At 40.1% G+C, this 18,876-nt stretch overlaps 1 protein-coding gene across 1 annotated transcript in view; it reads right to left on the reverse strand.

Moving 5' to 3' along the window:
* Nucleotides 1–18,876, reverse strand: part of GAD2 (glutamate decarboxylase 2) — a 508,839-nt gene that overhangs the window by 261,189 nt on the left and 228,774 nt on the right. Inside the window, exon 10 of the mRNA XM_069211360.1 lies at nucleotides 142–258. Coding sequence (XP_069067461.1) covers nucleotides 142–258 — 117 coding nt within the window. The remainder of the gene's footprint in view (nucleotides 1–141; nucleotides 259–18,876) is intronic.

An 18,876-nucleotide genomic window follows, 5' to 3' on the forward strand; every position in this document is an offset into this window, starting at 1 on the left:
TCATCTTTTAGTGTTAAAGAAATTGCAACTTGGTCGCCTCCAGTGTGGAAACATGACAATAATAATAGCTTGATTGTAATGCTTTCATTACCTATACATATTTTTGCAACGTTTTGAAAAAATAATGCCCAATTTACTTACATCCACATGCATCCAGATCTGATATTTTTTGCAAACATCAGCAATTGCTATTAGTGGATCAAATGCTCCATACACTGTCGTCCCAGCTGTAGCACTTACAAAGAAAGGCACAAACCCCTACAAGAAAAACAATACAAAAAGGTTTTTAGGAAATGTGATACATTTTCTTGTTATGATTTCTATGGCAGTACACTGTTATAGAAAGTCTCCTATATTGAGTGCTGTAGATCCCTACTAGTGTCTCACAGGAGCCAGAGGTATTATAACAATGTTACTCAATAGTTACATTTGACTCTCAAACTGAAGAAATAGCAAGTGGCAAGTATTCAATAACTATGCTATTCAAATGGTGCACTTGATGCTTCAAAAAAGCAAGATGGAGGATGTAATTATTACTCTAGTAATCAATCGATGGTTTAGAACTTAAATGTGTATGGCACAATTAATTACACAAAAAATAACAGATAACAAGAGGTCTAAAACTGGGGACTACAACATGACCATAGTCTTATTTACAATGTTTCCACAGAATGCTGCTAGAATCAGGGGCAGCTCTTCTGTTACGTTTATTATCATTGTGTTGTAGAAGGGGGCAGGGCCACTGGCCGTGATGAGCACAGAGGGGGAGTGCTCAGAACTCCCCCTCAGTAATCATATACATTTGCTGGCTGTCTCAGGCTGGCCAAACATACATGCGCACTAAACTCTGTCCAACCCGGCTACGCTGTACCAGGTTGGAGAGAGCGGGCAGACTCTCCCAGTCTGCCTGTGAGTTCCCTGGCTGGGTGCACTGACCAATCCGAACGCTGCTGTCACGCTGCCAGCAGCATGACAGCAGCATTCAGATTGGCCGCAAGGCTGGCTGGGAGCCTGTGGTGAAGTAAAGAGGAGCTGCCCGGTGGCAGTGGTGGCGGTGGCTCATTCAGGTAAGTTTTTCTTTTAAATTATTAATTTTTAATCACCCCCGCCAAAACCGTGCCACAAGCAGTGAGCCGCTCCTGGTTAGAATTCAATTGGCATGGAGCCCTACGTCAAGGAGTATCTTATTAGAAATCTTATTAGAAAAGGAAAGAGTGTACAACTATCTTCAGAAATTGTCAGTTCTCAAGAATGTATCACTGGCTGTGTTTTAAAAGTTGTAATTACTGGGTCACAGGTGCTAGGCATTTGATTACAACGTGTCAAGCTTGCTATGATCCATTTGTTTATTGACATATTTTCTAAGTGGCCTGGGTGCAAGAGTGGATATCTTAGGGGTTTGAGTCTATTTAGCTGATTGTTAACAAAAACATACAAATACAGTCATTCAAAAATGAACGAACAAGGTCCATTGAATATCAAATGTGTTTCTTTAGGGTTGCCTTCAGCTTCATCCAAAAGTGGAGAGTGTGTCCAGCTAACAGTGCTACCATGAATCCAATAGAAAGGTGTCTGTTGCAGAAGGCTTATTTAATGGAGATTAGTTACTGATTCAACTGGTTCCCCATAATCCATCATAGTAAAATGGTTGTTGTTGTTGTAGAAAAGAGGCTAGCACCTCGTAATTAATTTTCAGAAAATTGCAACATTTCAAAGAACAGTCAAAATTTGGATTTTTAGATCATTGGTTCATCCACAGGAGAGAACACCTACTTAATCCAGCCAATCAACTGTTAAAACTAACATTTAGGCAAAGGATCCATCCACAAATTTGTATTACAATAACTCTGGAACCATAGGGTTAAAAGGTTCATAATTGGGGAAAACATCTAATGAAACACTAACCTAAGAACTAGACTGACAAAGTCACATTTAGAAACAAGATGAAAAGGGTCTGCATTCTTGTCAGCAGAAAAACATATTATAGAGGTTCCCACATTGTCTGGGATGCACTACAACATGGGTCAGGGATGGTGCAGCCCCTCACATTCCTGGAATCCTATCAAATGTTCTTGTGTCATTTCAATACATAGATATACTTATGTTGGATCTAGTCAATTGATCTCTGAGGCCTTTGTGGCTCCTCAATGGCTCACTTTCTCTAGACTGCCATCTCACAGGCTACAGTTCATGGTGTCAAGTCTTGGATTTATGGGCTTTGTGGCAAAGTGCAGTGCAACAAGTCACCTTGAGGAACTGCTCTGCATCACAGGGAAAGTGCACGAATGTGCCATATCGATCCAATGTGCGCATTCCTGTCTTTTCCACCTGTGCTGGTGCCATTTTGGCTGCCTAGCCTCAACACAGACACCCTTGCAATACTGCATGCAGGATTGTTTTTGTGCAGGAGGGATGCAGACCTGGTACAGTCTTACCAATGAAGTTGTGTTCTTGGAATCTTCAGAAGCATCTGTCCATCTGGCCACCTAATCTTAATGATCATATAGAACTGTGCAAAAGAGTTTTCTCCTGCAGGTATACTGGAGCAGTTACTGATAGGCACTTAAAAACAAGACATGCCAGTTTAAATGTGATCCTTTGGGTTACACGTAGCCAATGGAAAGGGTCGAGAACATGCTAGTGCTATAAGACCTGTAAAATCTTAAAGCTAATCTGGCTGCCACGTTTTGGAAAAATTGTAACCATCTAATCTGGCCTTTAGGTAGTTCGCCCAATATGGCACAGACACAGTCCAACAATGAATTAATTAACGAGCCTACAATTGATATCTGATGTTGTATGTATGAGTAGGGAAACCTATGCTTAAGTCGCCTTAAGCAAAAGATAGTTTATTACACTTCTGTCCTTATGTGTGTCTCAAAGTTTACACTAGATTCCCACACATCACCTAGATTCCTTGGTGTGTTTATGAAGGTTGTGAGAAGACTAAAGACGAAAGGAGTCTGTGAAAGATTACTAGGGATCCATATCTTCTGCTCAGAACCCATAAATAAGAATTCAGTTTTTGGCTCATTAAACCTTGGCCCACTGTTTTAAATCTAGCAGGCGTGATCCTCTGGTCCTTTTTTCACAGTATTTCAGTCATTCTTAGGTTGCTACCACACTGATCTGGAATCTATCAGTATAGGACTAATATTGCAATCCCCTTTGCCTTGATGATTGAGAACAGAGGTTTAAGACCATTAGGAGATAGTGGGGAGTCCTGAGGTACTACACACTACACTCTAGCGCCTTGTGATAGAAAGGTACCTAGTTTGGCACTGTGTATGGCCAAACAAAAGGATTCAACCCATGTGTTTGCTGCTTTTGCTATAACAGCCTAGGATGTCAATTTTTGGAGCATCAGGTTGAAGTATACGCAACTGACAGTTCCAACAGAACAATCAATGACATATCCTCTGTAAGCACAGGATCTAAAAGTGCTACAAGCCCTGTTTTAATGACGTAGCATTGTCAGATCATGAATGATGAGAGTTGAACCTATGATGAGCATTTAAGAAGCCCTGAGATTAGGAAGCAACAATCATTTATTTGAGTTTAGTATCCATGGCAGATGAGCCATGGAGCAATAATTCTGTAGTGCATTTCTAGATGCGTTTTAGATGAAAGGAGCCATGGGTGCTTAACTAGCTGTGTTACACACTGTGCGGTAATTGATGTCCTTTTAGGAGCTACTGCCCCAGGCAAGACATCAAAATCTTATCATGTTGGCATTATGAGTTTCACATTGCTTGATTTCTACTTTTTTTTTTTAAAGAACGCAAGGATCTGACTGCCTCCTGAAAAGCTGGCTCAAAGAAAAACCTCATCTTTTACGTCTAGGTTATGACTAGCAGTTGGAGTATAGTCCTCTTTCTGTTGCCTACCAATAAATTGTTGACTATCTAAAATGTCTGAATGAAGAATTTACTAAATTCCTCTGCTTTCTTCATTCAGGTAGAGGAGATGGAAGGAGACAACTAGGTCAAGAGAATATACACAGAACTAAGGACCGTTTTGTTATGGTAGCTGCAACTTTGTTTTTTTCTATCACTATAATGTTTTACTCCCAAACATGGCTTTCTTATATACCAGCAATAGGGCTTTAAGTTTCGCATGATCATCTGCCAATCTGTTTTTTCTCCATGTTATTTCAAGTTGCCTTCAGTGCGCTTACAAACTGGTTGTGCTAGGATGAACCATGGTAGGGCACCTTTCCCTGCTCATTTTAGTTTTAGCGAGGCATTTTTCTATATACAATATTCTATAACAATACAACAAAACAGTTGATTAAAGCGTTTCTCTCTTCATTATTTAGCTATAGGATTCCTCTTCAGGACAGGGGTCCTTTCGGTATATGTATGGGAGGAGAAATCATTAGTTGCATATGTTGTCAAGGAAGAATTTCTTTGTGTTTTAAAGGCATGGCAGCATGCACTATGTGAGAACCACATACTATCCAGATGGCCCGACACATCAGTGAACAAATTAAAAAATAAATCCATCCATTGGGATTCTGAATAATGGTAATTCAATGTGTTCTAGTGTGGAGTCAAAAACCTATTTGCAACAAGAACCGGCAAAGCTAATAGGTCTGTTTTGTGTGAGACAAGGTTCTTAACAATAGTGGTGGGACAATGTATTGCCCTCAGCTATCCAGGGAAGAATTACCATTTTAAAGTCCCAATTCTATTTGTTCCACCCAATTGTGAGGGAAAGAGAATAAACATGTCCCAAAAAACAAGATAACTGTTCTTTTCACTTTCTCTCTTTAAACTGCTATTTTGGGAAAGGATCAGCATTTTAATGGCATTTTTAAGAAAGCCAGCCTGTGTGTGTGAACTTTAATCCAAAAACATGCTATTATGACAGCAAAGTAAAACATATAAATGTGGAAGGGTGATTAGGGAATTGCACCATGTGTTTATGTGAGTTAAAGCATCCACATAGCACGTACTTCCTAAACAAAAAACACAGAGATCTGCGATGTAAATAGCACTGTATGCAAATAAAATACATCAAAGAACACACACTGATTCACAATTACAACCTGAAAATGAAATTTAACAAAAGGACTACCTGAAGTCTTATAACTAAAACACATCACAAATAGCAGTGGGACAATATAACCAAACATAAAATATGATGGCTTGGATGGACTACATATTTAAGCAATGGCAACCTATGTAAAACACATGAAAGACAATAACTGAAGTTGGGTGTCCCAAAGCCCACTGTTTCTCTGTAATCCATATTGACTTCAATAAAAATTGATGACATAAGGTGTTCTAGAAAGCTTAAGCTGGCTGTAGCTAGACCTACAAATGATGCAGAGTGAGTATGCTCAGTGGTACAAAGTGTTCCAACTTGATGAAATCCATTGACACTGGAACAGCGACTTGCAAACCGTGAAAGTCCACTGCGGTACTCAGTTGCACCAACGATTTTCTATAACATCAGATGTAGTCTACTTGTCATTTTCATCCATGAGAAGAGAACATTTCCAGAAAACAAATGACAGTCTGATACACAGAAGCCGAAACAGCGTACCTCCCATAATACTAAATCAGTATTATCCGGCAATCCTTGATCACCAAACAATAAGCATAGTTAAGAGTTAATGCTGCATATTCCAGTAACAGATGTCACGAGACAGTGGTTGCTGCAGAATGTGTTTGCAGTGTCGAATGTATGACACACAATACCATTAAAGAGATACAGAAATCAGAATACTACATTTGTCATTGTGCACTGAAAAATTGCAAACATGTCTATAAAGGCAAAAACCGCCAAGAGGAAGAGAGAAAGGAGAATCCACTGATACCAGTAGAAATGAACTTGAAGGCAAGGTTACCACTATTACCTTTGTAGCACATGGTGTACATCAAGCTAAAACATGGTGCATCTACACCCACATGACAACACTGTCCATAAAGCTGAGTGGTCATAATACTCTTTTTTTCTGACCATATTCTACACATTACACATGACACTTCTGAATGTGCATTTATCCATGTGTAATTGGCAATCTGCATGAAATAGGCAATATAGACAGGAGTGACATCATACATAAACACTTACAGATAATTCCACACCATAAACATACATGGGGCACCTGACTTTGATTATCATGGTCCACATATGTCCATATTGCAGCACTTTCCAAAAACAATATTAAAAAGCAGTGCTGTGAAACGTTTGGATACAAACAATAAGATCAACCTTCTACTGGAGTACCAACCTGGCTTCAGATCACATGAAAGCAGAGAGACTCTTCCCACCAGATAGTAAAGATGATAAACTAATTAATAAAACAATTACCATTGCCTCCTGATCCTACTCAAGGTCTCTGCAGTCTTCCCTACAGTCATCCACCGAGCGTTGATCTATACTCTGGAAAAACAGATGGACTTTTCATGCAAGGAGTCACCTCCTACTTTACCAACTGACTTCAATTCCTCCAGATAAGAGCTACAAGATTCCAGAAACCCCCAGTCTCCTGCAGAGTATCCTATGGATCTATCCTCTTTCCCATTCGTTTCAATCTCTACATGGAAACTCTTACGACCCTGCTCATTGATAGCAGAATCAATATTAATCAATACTTTATGGACACTCAACTCTTACTGAAAAACTCCTCACTGCATGACATTCGCTCCCCTGATTTTCCCACTGGTACCCCTAGCACTTCCACATCCATGACTCAGGATTCATGAATGTAGCAGCAGGAATAAAAAATATAGGCCCTCATTATGATATTTGCAGTAGAAACCTCCTACCGCCGTGGTGACGGCTGCCAAAAGGCCATCGCCGTGGCTACCAGCCGTCCGCCGTATCATGGCGAGAGCCAGATTTCTGCCCGATGGATGGCGGAAATCCAGCTGTGGCAATGCCAGCGGATGGCGGTAAGGTGGCGCTGCCAGAATTTCATGTGCCCATGGCATGTCTAGTGTGTGTGAGGATGTGCAATGTTCACCCCCGACAATTTGTGTGCAAAGCTTTTATTATATTAGCATAGGTTTTCATGCTCCCTGGTTACTGACCTTCAAGAAGTTTATTGAGTATCCAGTTTTTCCCTTCCATTTTGCCCTATGTGAAGGAATACACATGTCCCAAATAGCAAAATAACGTTTCTTTCCAGTCTCCTAAAAAATGGCTATTCTCAAAACATGTATCTTTGGAGCCTGAAGAACAGATTTCGGATGCATGGACATACAGTGGCTATTCTCATGGGTGACCTAACATTCGAGAGGAAAAAGTTACGCTAATGTACAAAATAATGGAACTAGGGAGTATTCCAGAGTTTCATGTGAAAGTCCATTTGCATTTAGCTTTGTGACTTTTAATTTTTTTTTTTTTTTTTATGTAGGAAATAAGCGAATATTGCAAGAAAGTGAAATTGACAACTATGCAAGTACTTTACAAATTAGCTCACCATGACTAACATGAAATAGGTCAGCATCCCTGTTTAAATTAATCATTTTAGGCAACAGCATCATACTAAGTTATCTGCCGTCCCAACCCTGACATTTTCTGATTTTGTGCTAAGATAATTGGGTGCATTCAGAAAGCCTAGTTGAGAATTGCTGACAAGTGGCCAAACCATATCATCTTTAAGTGGGATTCTTTGGATAAGCCCTGTTTCCTCCTGTCTCAATAGGGTTGTTTTTTAATAATGTGTAAGCATTTATTTTACATAAAAAACATATTTTATATTATATATATATTTTAAATAAGTGATATTTTATATTATATTATTGTATGTACAGTTTATACATTTTGTATATGAATATGTTACGTGATTTTCTTTCTTTCAGTGCATTTACATTGTAAAATAATGTTAATTCTTTTCTTTTCTTTTTTGTTATAGCTTGCCAGGCTTTTGGCTAATGCTTTCATAACTTCAAGTGTGAAAACTGAAAGAAATTATATGTTAATTGATCTACTTGTTAAATGTAGGCTAGCAGAAATTGGAAACTATCACTGCAAACAAAATTGAGAATTTAATTTCAAATTTAATAAACCCTTCTCAAGTTTAATTTGTCAAGGTCGGTGTTTATTTATTCCACTTTAAACTGCTTCGGATCGTCTAAATCTAGCTGATGAAAAAAGTGACATACTTGAGGCTGCACATGACGCAGCGAAAGCCTGTGATCCAGTTGAAAGTCCTTTCAAGTCCAGTTCCTGGGATAACATGATTTTGGGCATATGTTCATCAAACTGATTAAGAGACTACGTCGAGGCAAGTATTTGTGCATATAAATCATGCTCATTAATCTTCAAGCTAGACAGTAAATTCACACAGGATTACTCTCTCTTTGATGTCTGTACGTACATTTGACACGTTTTGAAATACTTTACATCCATGGTAACTAAGCTAAGTTGTTGTAAACTGGATATATAGGTTACAGTTTATGACCACATCCTGCTCTTTTATTTCTGAAGTGCACAGAACTCTCTGCCAGGAGTGCTGAAGATGACAAGTCGTTCCTGTCTTTCCTGGGTCCATTTTCCACTGGGTTTAATGGTTGCGATTTCCCCGATTTTATCCTCCAATTGCAAGCTCTTTGTTTGAATATTTGGTGATAACGGTTGATAAAACATTTGATGAAAGAAATAAAGGGGCCCGAGACAACATATGAAGAGTTTAGTTGCTTTTTTAAGACTTGGCTCATAAAGCTTGGCTACGATTAAAATGATGGCGACATAAGCTATTTTATATTCCCTATTAATTCTCTCAAACCATTCTCTAAAGGATATAGATTAAAAAACGCTTTCTTGGTCAAATCGTAAAGATACAGACATCTTGGCGGTGTTAATTCTGTAGTTGACAAATACTTGTGAACCCTTCAGTTTGCCTCTGGCTGGGCGTTCGCCCAACTCTGACACGGGATGCAATTCTAGAGTCGTTTCTACAGCTAAAATCCACATTATGCTTTTCTCATGCTGATAAAAAATTGGCATTTAAAATGCTGATTTACTTAACTTGACACGAATGATTAGCTCAGAATAAGAGAATGCAGATGACCTAAAGCAAAACGCGCAACATAAAGCGCAGCTGACTATAACTGGCCGCTTCCGTTTTGAAAAGTGAAATACGGGCACTAATGTGCTGAAACCGACAATGCTGAATTATAATATGGAGATGAAACCGGAACAGGTGGACTTACACTGATATCTTTACTACCCAGGCACATTTTGGAACAATCTGACAGGTCAGGAAAGGTTTTATAAGCTGTTCTTGCAAACAAAGAGCGATTCAATTAAACACAAGTAGGTAAACATTGTATCCACAGGTAGACGATGCACACTCAGGTATAAGAGACACATTTTGAAGTTTAATGTTCTAGTTTACCCACGAATATTCAGATCAATGACACCAAAATCGACATTTTCAATTGAGATGAATATGGCCTATATATGTCTAAGAGTGATGCAGCTAGCCTGCTCATGAAGGATTAATGAGAAGAGCTCTTTAAGGAGTAATTCATTGAGATGAAAAGGAAATGTGTAGGTAAGGGATAAGCACTCATTTGTATACAACAAAACAGCAGCTCACCCGGCACAGGGCAATTTCCATTGTAGACGACAACTACTGTAGAGTGCAAACGGTTACATGATAGCCTTCCATTGCCTTCCCCTGTCCTGTATGGAGGGGGACAAAGTTCTCTTCACTTTACGATATGATGACCTACATTCTGGCATCTAAAGGCACCTCGCGGTCCCATTCAGGTGTGTGTTTGGTATTATTTGCAGTTCTACTGTGGTGCACCCTCCTGCCCAAAACCTTCACTACATATTCTGGTTTCACTTCTCATTGCAGTCCCATGTCTGCTCTGAGGTATGCCTCTGCATCTATGTGCACCAATGCAGGTCCACGCATGGCTCATTGCTCCATTTGCCAATTCAGCTGTCAATCTTCATCACAGTCGGAATGCTATCTGCACTTCTGCTTCAGGGATCCTGTGCTTTTCCTGGGGTAATAGCAATTTAGCCTTCTTGATGTTTGTTGGAGACGTAGGAGGTCACTATTGATAGTCTCTAAATCTGGAAGATTTTATGTTGTACTATCCAATAAGTCGTCTTAATCACATCATTACTTTCTGTTTCCACGCTGAGATGGCTACCCTCTACATCTAGTTCATTTTTGACTCATACTAAACAGGACTACCAGCTCCAATGTGGTAATGGAGCATGAAAACACATATTTGGTACTCCCACTTTCTGTTCCGTATTAGGGTTCTGCCATTTGGGCCAAGGTTCCAGAGAATGTTGACTCATGCCCTTAGTGGCCTGGATGCATTCAGTGGCACCTTTCAAGGCTACATAGTTGCCATCTGGTTCACCAGGGAAGAAAGTGAGGGCACTGATGAGCACTTAACTGCCTGTGAGATTAATCAAGTGCCAGATTGTGCAAAGCTCTGTTGTCTGCTTCCTATAACCAGGTGGGTCATTGAAAGGTAAGGCCTCAGAAAGCTAAGAGTTACACCATCCTGATTTATAAGGCCCCATTCAGGTATTTATTCAGACATTATTGAACCTTACAGAGTACCACCAGAACCTTGTGGAGAAATATACTTCGATTCTTGCTGCCATCCTGGAAAGAGCCCAACATATGAATTCAACTGTCTATTGCCATCACTCCTTTGAAACTTTGAGGAAGGCATTATGCAGTGTACAAGAGTAGAACGTTTCACCGTTCTCTCAGCCAACAATTAACCTGACTAACAACACTGACACCTCAGATCATAGCATTGACATTATCTTTCCCCTCTAGGAGAAGGGATGATAACATCCAGAGATTCTCACTATCCAGTGGTTGCTATTGAAGGTGTAGAAATGAGCAATGCAATGCTGCCATTGCTTTGATGAGTTCACAGTCATGAACCCAATCTGCACTGTGGCACTGCTCCAGGCCCTCTTGGTATCTCTGTTTCAGGCAATGGATTTAGGGATCCATGATGTCCCTGGTCCACATCACAGTGCCTGGGTTTGAAGAATCCATTTCTGTGCCTGCCGCTGTCTTGAATGATACCAATGCACGTGTTGTCGCTCAAGCTGCTACTGATAATTGCAGGCAGGGTGAATATCATGGGGGCAGAAGGGCTTTGATTATGTGACTGAGTATCAGTTGCACGTAGTGTGAGATCTAATGACAAAGTTATTTGCTTGTTCAGATTGATCAGGTTCAGATCAAGAGAGCTACTAATAAAGGATGGCAGCAGACTAGCAAATGCTGAATTAAACATTTCTGGGGAAGAACCTCTGCTAAGAATGTGATTCCAGTAGCACATAAGAACATAATCAAACACAAACAAAAGCTGCCCAAATAGTGTCCATGGAAAGGTACAATCCTCTTTTTCACCCGTGGGCCATTTCTTTGTATGAAACTGGATTTCACCGTTGGTCACAAAGGTTGAGCTTCTCAATTGAATGTGGGTGTACTTTTGAGAAAGTACAACTGATTGAACAAATGAGACTCCTCTAAACATGAGCAGATTCTCGGTTTAATTTAACATGGGAGGAGTGATCATTATGGATGAATCTTCATAACACAATCAACAACTATGCCATCCCTCCATTTTTCGTTTGATCCAGAAAGATCATCTTTATTGTTTTTCTGACTACAGTTTGCAGGGCCCCTGATCTTGTATGCTGCCTACATTACGAATTTCAGTCACATTTATTACACTATTTCGCTAGCACATAGATGAGGAAACCCCACATTAGTCTCCCCCTTCCTGTGCCCCCGAACCTTACTTCCTTGGAACACGCCTTGACTGGTGGCAATTTCTTTTGGTTTTAGGGTGCAGAATCTGCAGGCAGGTGCGATGCCTATAGCCCTCTGCATGTACATTTAACAGAATAAAGCATATGAGGCACATTAATGTTGTTTTGGCATTTTGTGACATTTGAAATAATATTCATAATATCGGAACACATGAGCTTGAGAGATAATTTACAATCACTATTGGTTCATCTTTTCTTAGGGTTACCCTTAGCTCATCACAAACATTTTCATATTTCTGAGAATGCATTTGTGAGATAGTTGACTGCTATTGTGTATATAGAACAAAAAGGACTCTCCCTTCTGCCACTTTCCCTCTTTTTTTACTGTACCAGGGCTGCCTTGTTGAATAAAGGAGTCCTGCCATGGCAGGCTCTTGGCAGTTGCCTAATCCAAATCCAATTTGTTATACGTAATCAATTAAAATCATTGCATATAATACTGCGTCTCTATAGGAAATTAAAAAGACGGTAGAAAGTTTTTCTAAAACAACTAGCACAAGGTAAAATGCATGTGGCTTAACTATAGTGTGTAGCAGCGTAAAACCACAGTTACGCCAGTCCTCTATAATTTTGACGTACTTGTAAACAGATAGTTTAAGATCACTTCCACAGGGTTAAAACAGGAAGTGAACAATTGTCTACTGAGCAGATGCCATGTTCATTAAGAGGCACACTCAACTGGTCTCTCCTGTCTTTAAAAGGTTCTGGGCAAATGAAGAGCAAATGAACAAGATCTTTGGCTGACCAACGTTGGCGCACATGCTGCATTCTATGTTCTGGTGCCATGGAAAGAGTTGTGCATGAGTGCGGCCAAGTATCCAAAACAATAAGTAATTAATTTTTGTTTCAAGAACAAGGAGTATCCAGTTTTAAGTTACTGCTGTGGTTTAAGAATTATGTAGTTATTCAAAAATCCAGACATGTGATCTCTTTGATGTAGCTGCCTTGTCTTCAACAACATACAGCTTCTTTATTAGGCTATTAATGGACTTTTTGAAGGCAGTGTAGGGCATTCTCAGATCCAAAAGTGGTTATGCCCCAAGAGCTTTTAGAGTCTAAGTTAAAACTTCCTGGTGAGCCTGGGCTATTTGCTATTTCTGCCCATGAGGCTTTGTATAAAATGGTATCTGGACAAAATAACAATTAAAAAATATAGGAAGCCAGAAATATCATGGCACACAACTTTTGTGATGCACACATATTGTTGACAAGAATACTGTTTTTTGAGGCAAGTAATATTGTTTTTAATCATTTTGAAGTTTCTAATATTGTTTATTAATTATTCGAATGTGATTTAGTTGATAAGTTATGGTTACGTGCTACATTTGTTTGTGTAAATGTTATGTTTTAAAAAATATACCTGGTAATTTTAAGTGATTTCGATTTTTTAAATTTAATTTGTAATAGTATTTTACAGTGTTGTAGCTTGCTTTTGGGTCTGTGGGAGATAGGGCGGGAAGTTGACTAGGTAATAAATGAATATCTATTATTTGATACATTTTATTTTATTATGTGATTGATAGTTATTTGTAAATGTATATTATGTAATATGTTTGTTATATGTTATTTGCAGTCTTTTAGGTTTAAAGAGATATAGGGTGGAAAGTTAATTAAGTAATAATTATTTATCAATTCATTATTATTCTTAATTGTTAGACTTGGCATCCTTGGCGTGGTCCCCCCTAACTTTTTGCCTCTGCTTCCCAAGTTGTTGATGTGTGCTGGACTCTGTTTTTGCTGTTTTTGATACTCTGAGCACTTTACCACTGCTAACCAGTGCGAAAGTGCAAGTGCTCTTATGTAAAATGTATGTGTAATTGGCTTATCCATGATTGGCATATTTGATTTACTATTAAGTCCCTAGTAAAGTGCACTAGAGGTGCCCAGGGGCCGGTAAATCAAATGCTACTAGTGGGCCTGCAGCACTGGTTGTGCCACCCACATTAGCAGTCCTGTAAACATGGCTCAGACCTGCCACTGCAGTGTCTGTGTGTGCAGTTTTGAACTGCCAATTTGACTTGGCTAGTGTACCCAGGCCTAAACCTTCCCTTATTTATACATGTAGGGCTCCCCTAAGGTAGGCCCTCGGGAGCCCCCTGTGCAGGTTGCAGTGTATGTTAAAGATGGGGCATGTACTGATGTGTGTTACATGTCCTAACAGTGAAATGCTGCTAAATTCAGTCTTCACTGTTGCAAGGCCTATCACTTGCATAGGTTAACATATTATTAAGGTGCAGATTCCCTTTGAGAGCAGATAGAAATATGGAGTTTGGGTCTCTGAGCTCACAATTTAAAAATACATCTTTTAGTTAAGCTGGTTTTTAGATTGTTAGTTTGAAAATGCCACTTTTAGAAAGTAGACATTTTCTTGCTTAAATCATTCTGTGACTCTGCCTGTTTGTGGATTGCCTGTCTGGGTCCCTTTGAAAGTTGGGCTGTTTGTGAATCCCTGCTAGACAGTGAGACAAAGGGAGCTGGGGTGTATCCTGCATATCCTGATGAACCATCTGTGCTAGAGTTGAGGGAGGAGTGGTCACTTACACTTGAAAAGGCTTAGCCTGCCCTCTCACAATGCAGTCACCAACCCCCTGGTGTGTGTCTGGGGCCTGGCCTAGGAAAGGACGGATCTTGTGAACAACAGAGACTTCCCTTTGAAAGTAGGCCTACTTCAAAGGCAGAAATGTGTATACATATTGGACCCAAACCCCCTGAAAATTAGATCACTTCTGGAACCAAGAGGAACCTCTGCCAAGGAGAAGAGATAAAGAGCTGAGGAGAAGTGCTGCCCCTGCCCGTGACTGTGCTTTGTTGGGCTGTCCTGCAGTTGCTGCTTCTACCTGTGCAAGGGGACAAAGACTGGACTTTGATGTGCATTCATGCTTGTGAAGAATCTCCAAGGGCTTGAATTGAGCTTGCCTCCTGTTTTGAAGTCTCAGGGCCATCAAAGGCTTCCTCTGCTAACATCTGGACTCTCTGCTGAGACTCCTGCCCTGCCAATTGGTGTCCTATCCAGTCCCTGGGCCCTTGAAAGGTGAAGTTGGCAGACAAGAGCAGGAGGTGGAGAGCCAGCAGGGACCATGGGAGCCTTCAGCCTCCCCCATGGTTCCCAACACTGTCCCAACATGGTCACATGGCTGGGCCCCTGGGGATGGGGTCCCCAGGTCAAGATCGGGCCTAGGGAGGGGGGCCTCTCAGCCCCCTCGCAACATTTAAAAAAATGATGGCGGGCCTCAGGGGATGGGATCACTGGGGCCGAGATCGGCCAAGGAGGCCACGCAGCTCCCCCTCCCAAAACTTTTTTAAATATTTACACTGGGCCCCAGGGGATGGGGTCCGTGGGGCCAATATTGGCCTGAGGAGGGGGCCATTCAGGGTTGAGTGGTTATAGTGGTTGGGGCAAAGGCTGGCCACAGGCAGAGGGCTGGCATCTGGTTGTGGCACAAGTTACAATTACCTTTGGGCACAAGTTATAGTTACTTGAGATAACTCCAGCTATAACTGGTGAATTTCTATGGTTTGGTACATTTAAAATGGGAGCCTAACTATAACATCACTGTAACCTTTGGTTTTTCAAGTGAATTTATATGTATTTTTCAATTCTCTTTCCTAACTATAACATCCCTGTAACCTTTGTTTTTTTCAGTGATGTATATATATCTATATATATGTGTGTGTGTGTGTGTGTTTATAGCAATAAGTTTAAAATATCATAATGTAAAAAATACTTTTATTCATAATGTAATGCACTATATATATTAATATAAACAAACACATACAGTATATACGTGTTTGTGTGTTTATATAAGTATATTTTGTACACAGAGTATTACATATTAGTGGAATGTATTTATTTTACATCAAATTGAATTGATATTTTGAAATATTTAGCATTAACTACTTCTACTCGATTTATATTTAAAAAAAAACATTTTGGATGATTTTAGTGTCAACAATATTTGTTTTGATATCTTTGTACTTACTCCGGATCGTTTGCTGATTGCTGGTAGCTACATTTTTTCTGGATTTAGAACTCTGAGATAGCTAGCTGTAAAGTGCCTGTGCTCCACCTTTAAACAAGGTTGAGTTGCCACATTCCTAATTGGTATATTTAACTTACCCAAAAGTCCCTAGTATATGCTAGAAGGTGTACACAGGGCCTGGAAGTTAAAGGATCATGATATTGTGGTAAACAATATTTTTGATACAGTATTTTTGTCACCTATATTGTTTAACACAGAGCCTGATTACAACTTTGGCGGAGAAGGTTAATCCGTCCCAAATGTGATGGATACCCCACCCACCGTATTACGAGTTCCGTAGGATATAATGGATTCGTAATACAGTGGGCGGGATATCCGTCACATTTGGGATGGATTAACCCCCTCCGCCAAAATTGTAATCAGGCCCACAGTATTGTGTTTGTAGTCCATTTAAAACATTGCCAGCTTATGTCTTCAACCTGCAGCAGCATTTAATTTAGGCACCTTTTCTTGCAATAATTTATTTAGTTAGTCGCAACTCCATGCATATCATAGCTGGAGAGGGAGTTTTGGTTAGATTAAACAGTTATCTGTCGGTTTTTTTGAGGTGATCACATTTAGTAAGGCCGCGTCCCAGTCACGGAGGGCTTCACTGTCATTAAACAAGGTTAGATGGAACTTAGCTGAAATTATTTTTAATAGCAGTTGTACCAAGCTCGATGCACATAACAAGTGACAACCAGGCTGCACTATGGGAAAAGGGGATGGGACACCCGCACAGAAATCTCTGTGAGAAGAAACAACTGGCCAATCCAGGTTGGCGGACTTATGAACTTTCGTGAAATATACTGACTCTATTTGGAAGTTAGCTGCAGGCCAAATAAGGACTTGGAAATATAGGTGGAGTCTTCCTTTTAGCTTACAGATCATCTCTTGGCCCTCTAGAAACTTTGCTGGTCTATCCTGCAACTTCTGCTGACATTACCTGCATTTAAGCCCTCACTCAACCCAAGAAGTTTATAAATGTAGAGACAGTATTGTAAAGCCCTCTCTGTCAATCACCGTAGGCCCGTGGTAGAGCTACTGGAAACAGGTGTGAGTGAGCTGAGTGGTAAATTTGACTGTAAAAAGCACTCCCAGCCTGTATCTTTGTTTGTTTGTTGACTCTACTGCTTTGCTAGAGGTCTAGCACCTGGCTGGTGTGTGTGCTAATTAAATCAAGAGTCTGAGGAGTTTAGGGTCAGTTATTTGAGCCTGTGAACTTGCACACTTCTCCTGTGGTTTGGACCCCGGTATCATCAGAATTAGTGTGCGGCAGGCCTAAGAGCTTATAGATAACAATTTGTCTCCACTGTTAGAGACCTATACCAACAAACTCCAAACCATCTGAGATGGTAGTCTTTCAAGACCAAATAACCCCTTCTTCCAAACAGTGAGACACTGTTCATTATGCCTGCAGGTTACTAATACTCTGTGTTTGTAATGACCATGTTATTTTTGATGTTTCAATTTATTTTTGATGTTTGTGGTAAGTAATATCATGAACAGTAGATATTTGACCAACGCAAATAAACTCAGTTGTGGCAGAAGGGTAGTAATTTTCCACTAATATGTGATATGTTCATTAGAAACTCACATTTACAAAGAGTACATTTGTGGCAGTGGTACTTAAACTATTACTTTGCCTGATCTATTGACCCTGTACCTTATTTTGTTTTCATTTTCATGAATGTTCAGGTAATCACTAACATTTTTGATAATGTTTGCCCAAGTTTTCTATCCCATTACCACTTTATTGTGTATTATGTGCTTTTTAGTATTTGTAAAAAATGGCTCATTAGATGTGTGGCCTACACAAGTAATGGATCAAAATTTGTCCTGCACTGGGAACCAAACACCCCATTGTTGCATTTGACTCTCTCAAGGTAGCGAAGCGCAACAGTCCAAAGCCAACTCAAGGGAAGGGGTGTAGGCTAGCAATCCACATTCACAGATACGCAGTAATAATACTCAATAAATGATTGTCCAGTCTGTGCTTTTTCTTTTGACAAAGGTAAAAGTACATTTATTACACACACACTACTCAATACTATGGAACAATTACAATGGATGGAAATGTTTCTTGGTGACATTTGTGTAATCACTCTTACAACTCCCTAAAGGAGGTCCAGATCAACAAATCACATGTCAAAATTAATGCTTGAATGAAAATGCAATAACTGAGTATAACTTTTAATGTATGCTCCTAATATGGTAAAGAAAGCATTTATACTTCTGAAAATGATTGGTTGTAAGGGGCATTATTCACTAAAGCATTCACCACTAATACCTGTGTGATGTGTGTACTCAGTATGACTTTTAGTGTTAATAACCAAATTGAACATTTCCTCTCAAGGGCATCACATGTACAATGCTGCAATTATAGACTGGCGCCCCTGGAGGATATTGGACTTTAAGCATAGCCCCTACAGGGCATCACACTTATAATCATAACCTGTACAATTATATCATTTTGCCCTAAGGTGGTATTTGCAACATACACTTTAAATAAACTTTAGGACAATATATTGCAATGGAACATAGCCCCTAAAGGGCATCACATTTATAATCAGAACACAAGTGTAATTACAACCTTTCACTCCCTAGGGGTGTTTGTGCAACTAGAAAGCTTATTTTGACCATCTTCAGGCCACAAAGACTGCAGCCATGGACTTCAGCCATAGAGGCTGCAGCACCCCCAGTTAAGGAGCATGTGCTCCATCCTAGGAAAACTTGGAAAGCTTGGAAAACTATTGACACCCTGGAGGTGTTATACTTTCAGAGTCCCACCCAACTTAAAATGTAGGCTCCGGAAATTCCTTTAGGAGAGAAGGCTGCATTTTCCTCAGTTTGTTGGTACTGATCCCTGCTCTGGGGTCCCCGCAAAGGAAGAAGCAGGCAAAACAGTCCGAAAAAGACAAGCTTGCCAGGGCAGCACAGGGCCATCCTCGAAGCTTCCTTGCATTTCTTATCTCCCCCGCTGTGCTGGGAAGAGCTATGTCTTCTTTTACAGGTGCACCATTTTTTTAAAGCAGCCTAGCGCCACATTACTTAGTCTTGGGGTGCC

The sequence above is a fragment of the Pleurodeles waltl genome, chromosome 10 (assembly GCF_031143425.1).
Source record: "Pleurodeles waltl isolate 20211129_DDA chromosome 10, aPleWal1.hap1.20221129, whole genome shotgun sequence".
Lineage (NCBI taxonomy): Eukaryota > Metazoa > Chordata > Amphibia > Caudata > Salamandridae > Pleurodeles > Pleurodeles waltl.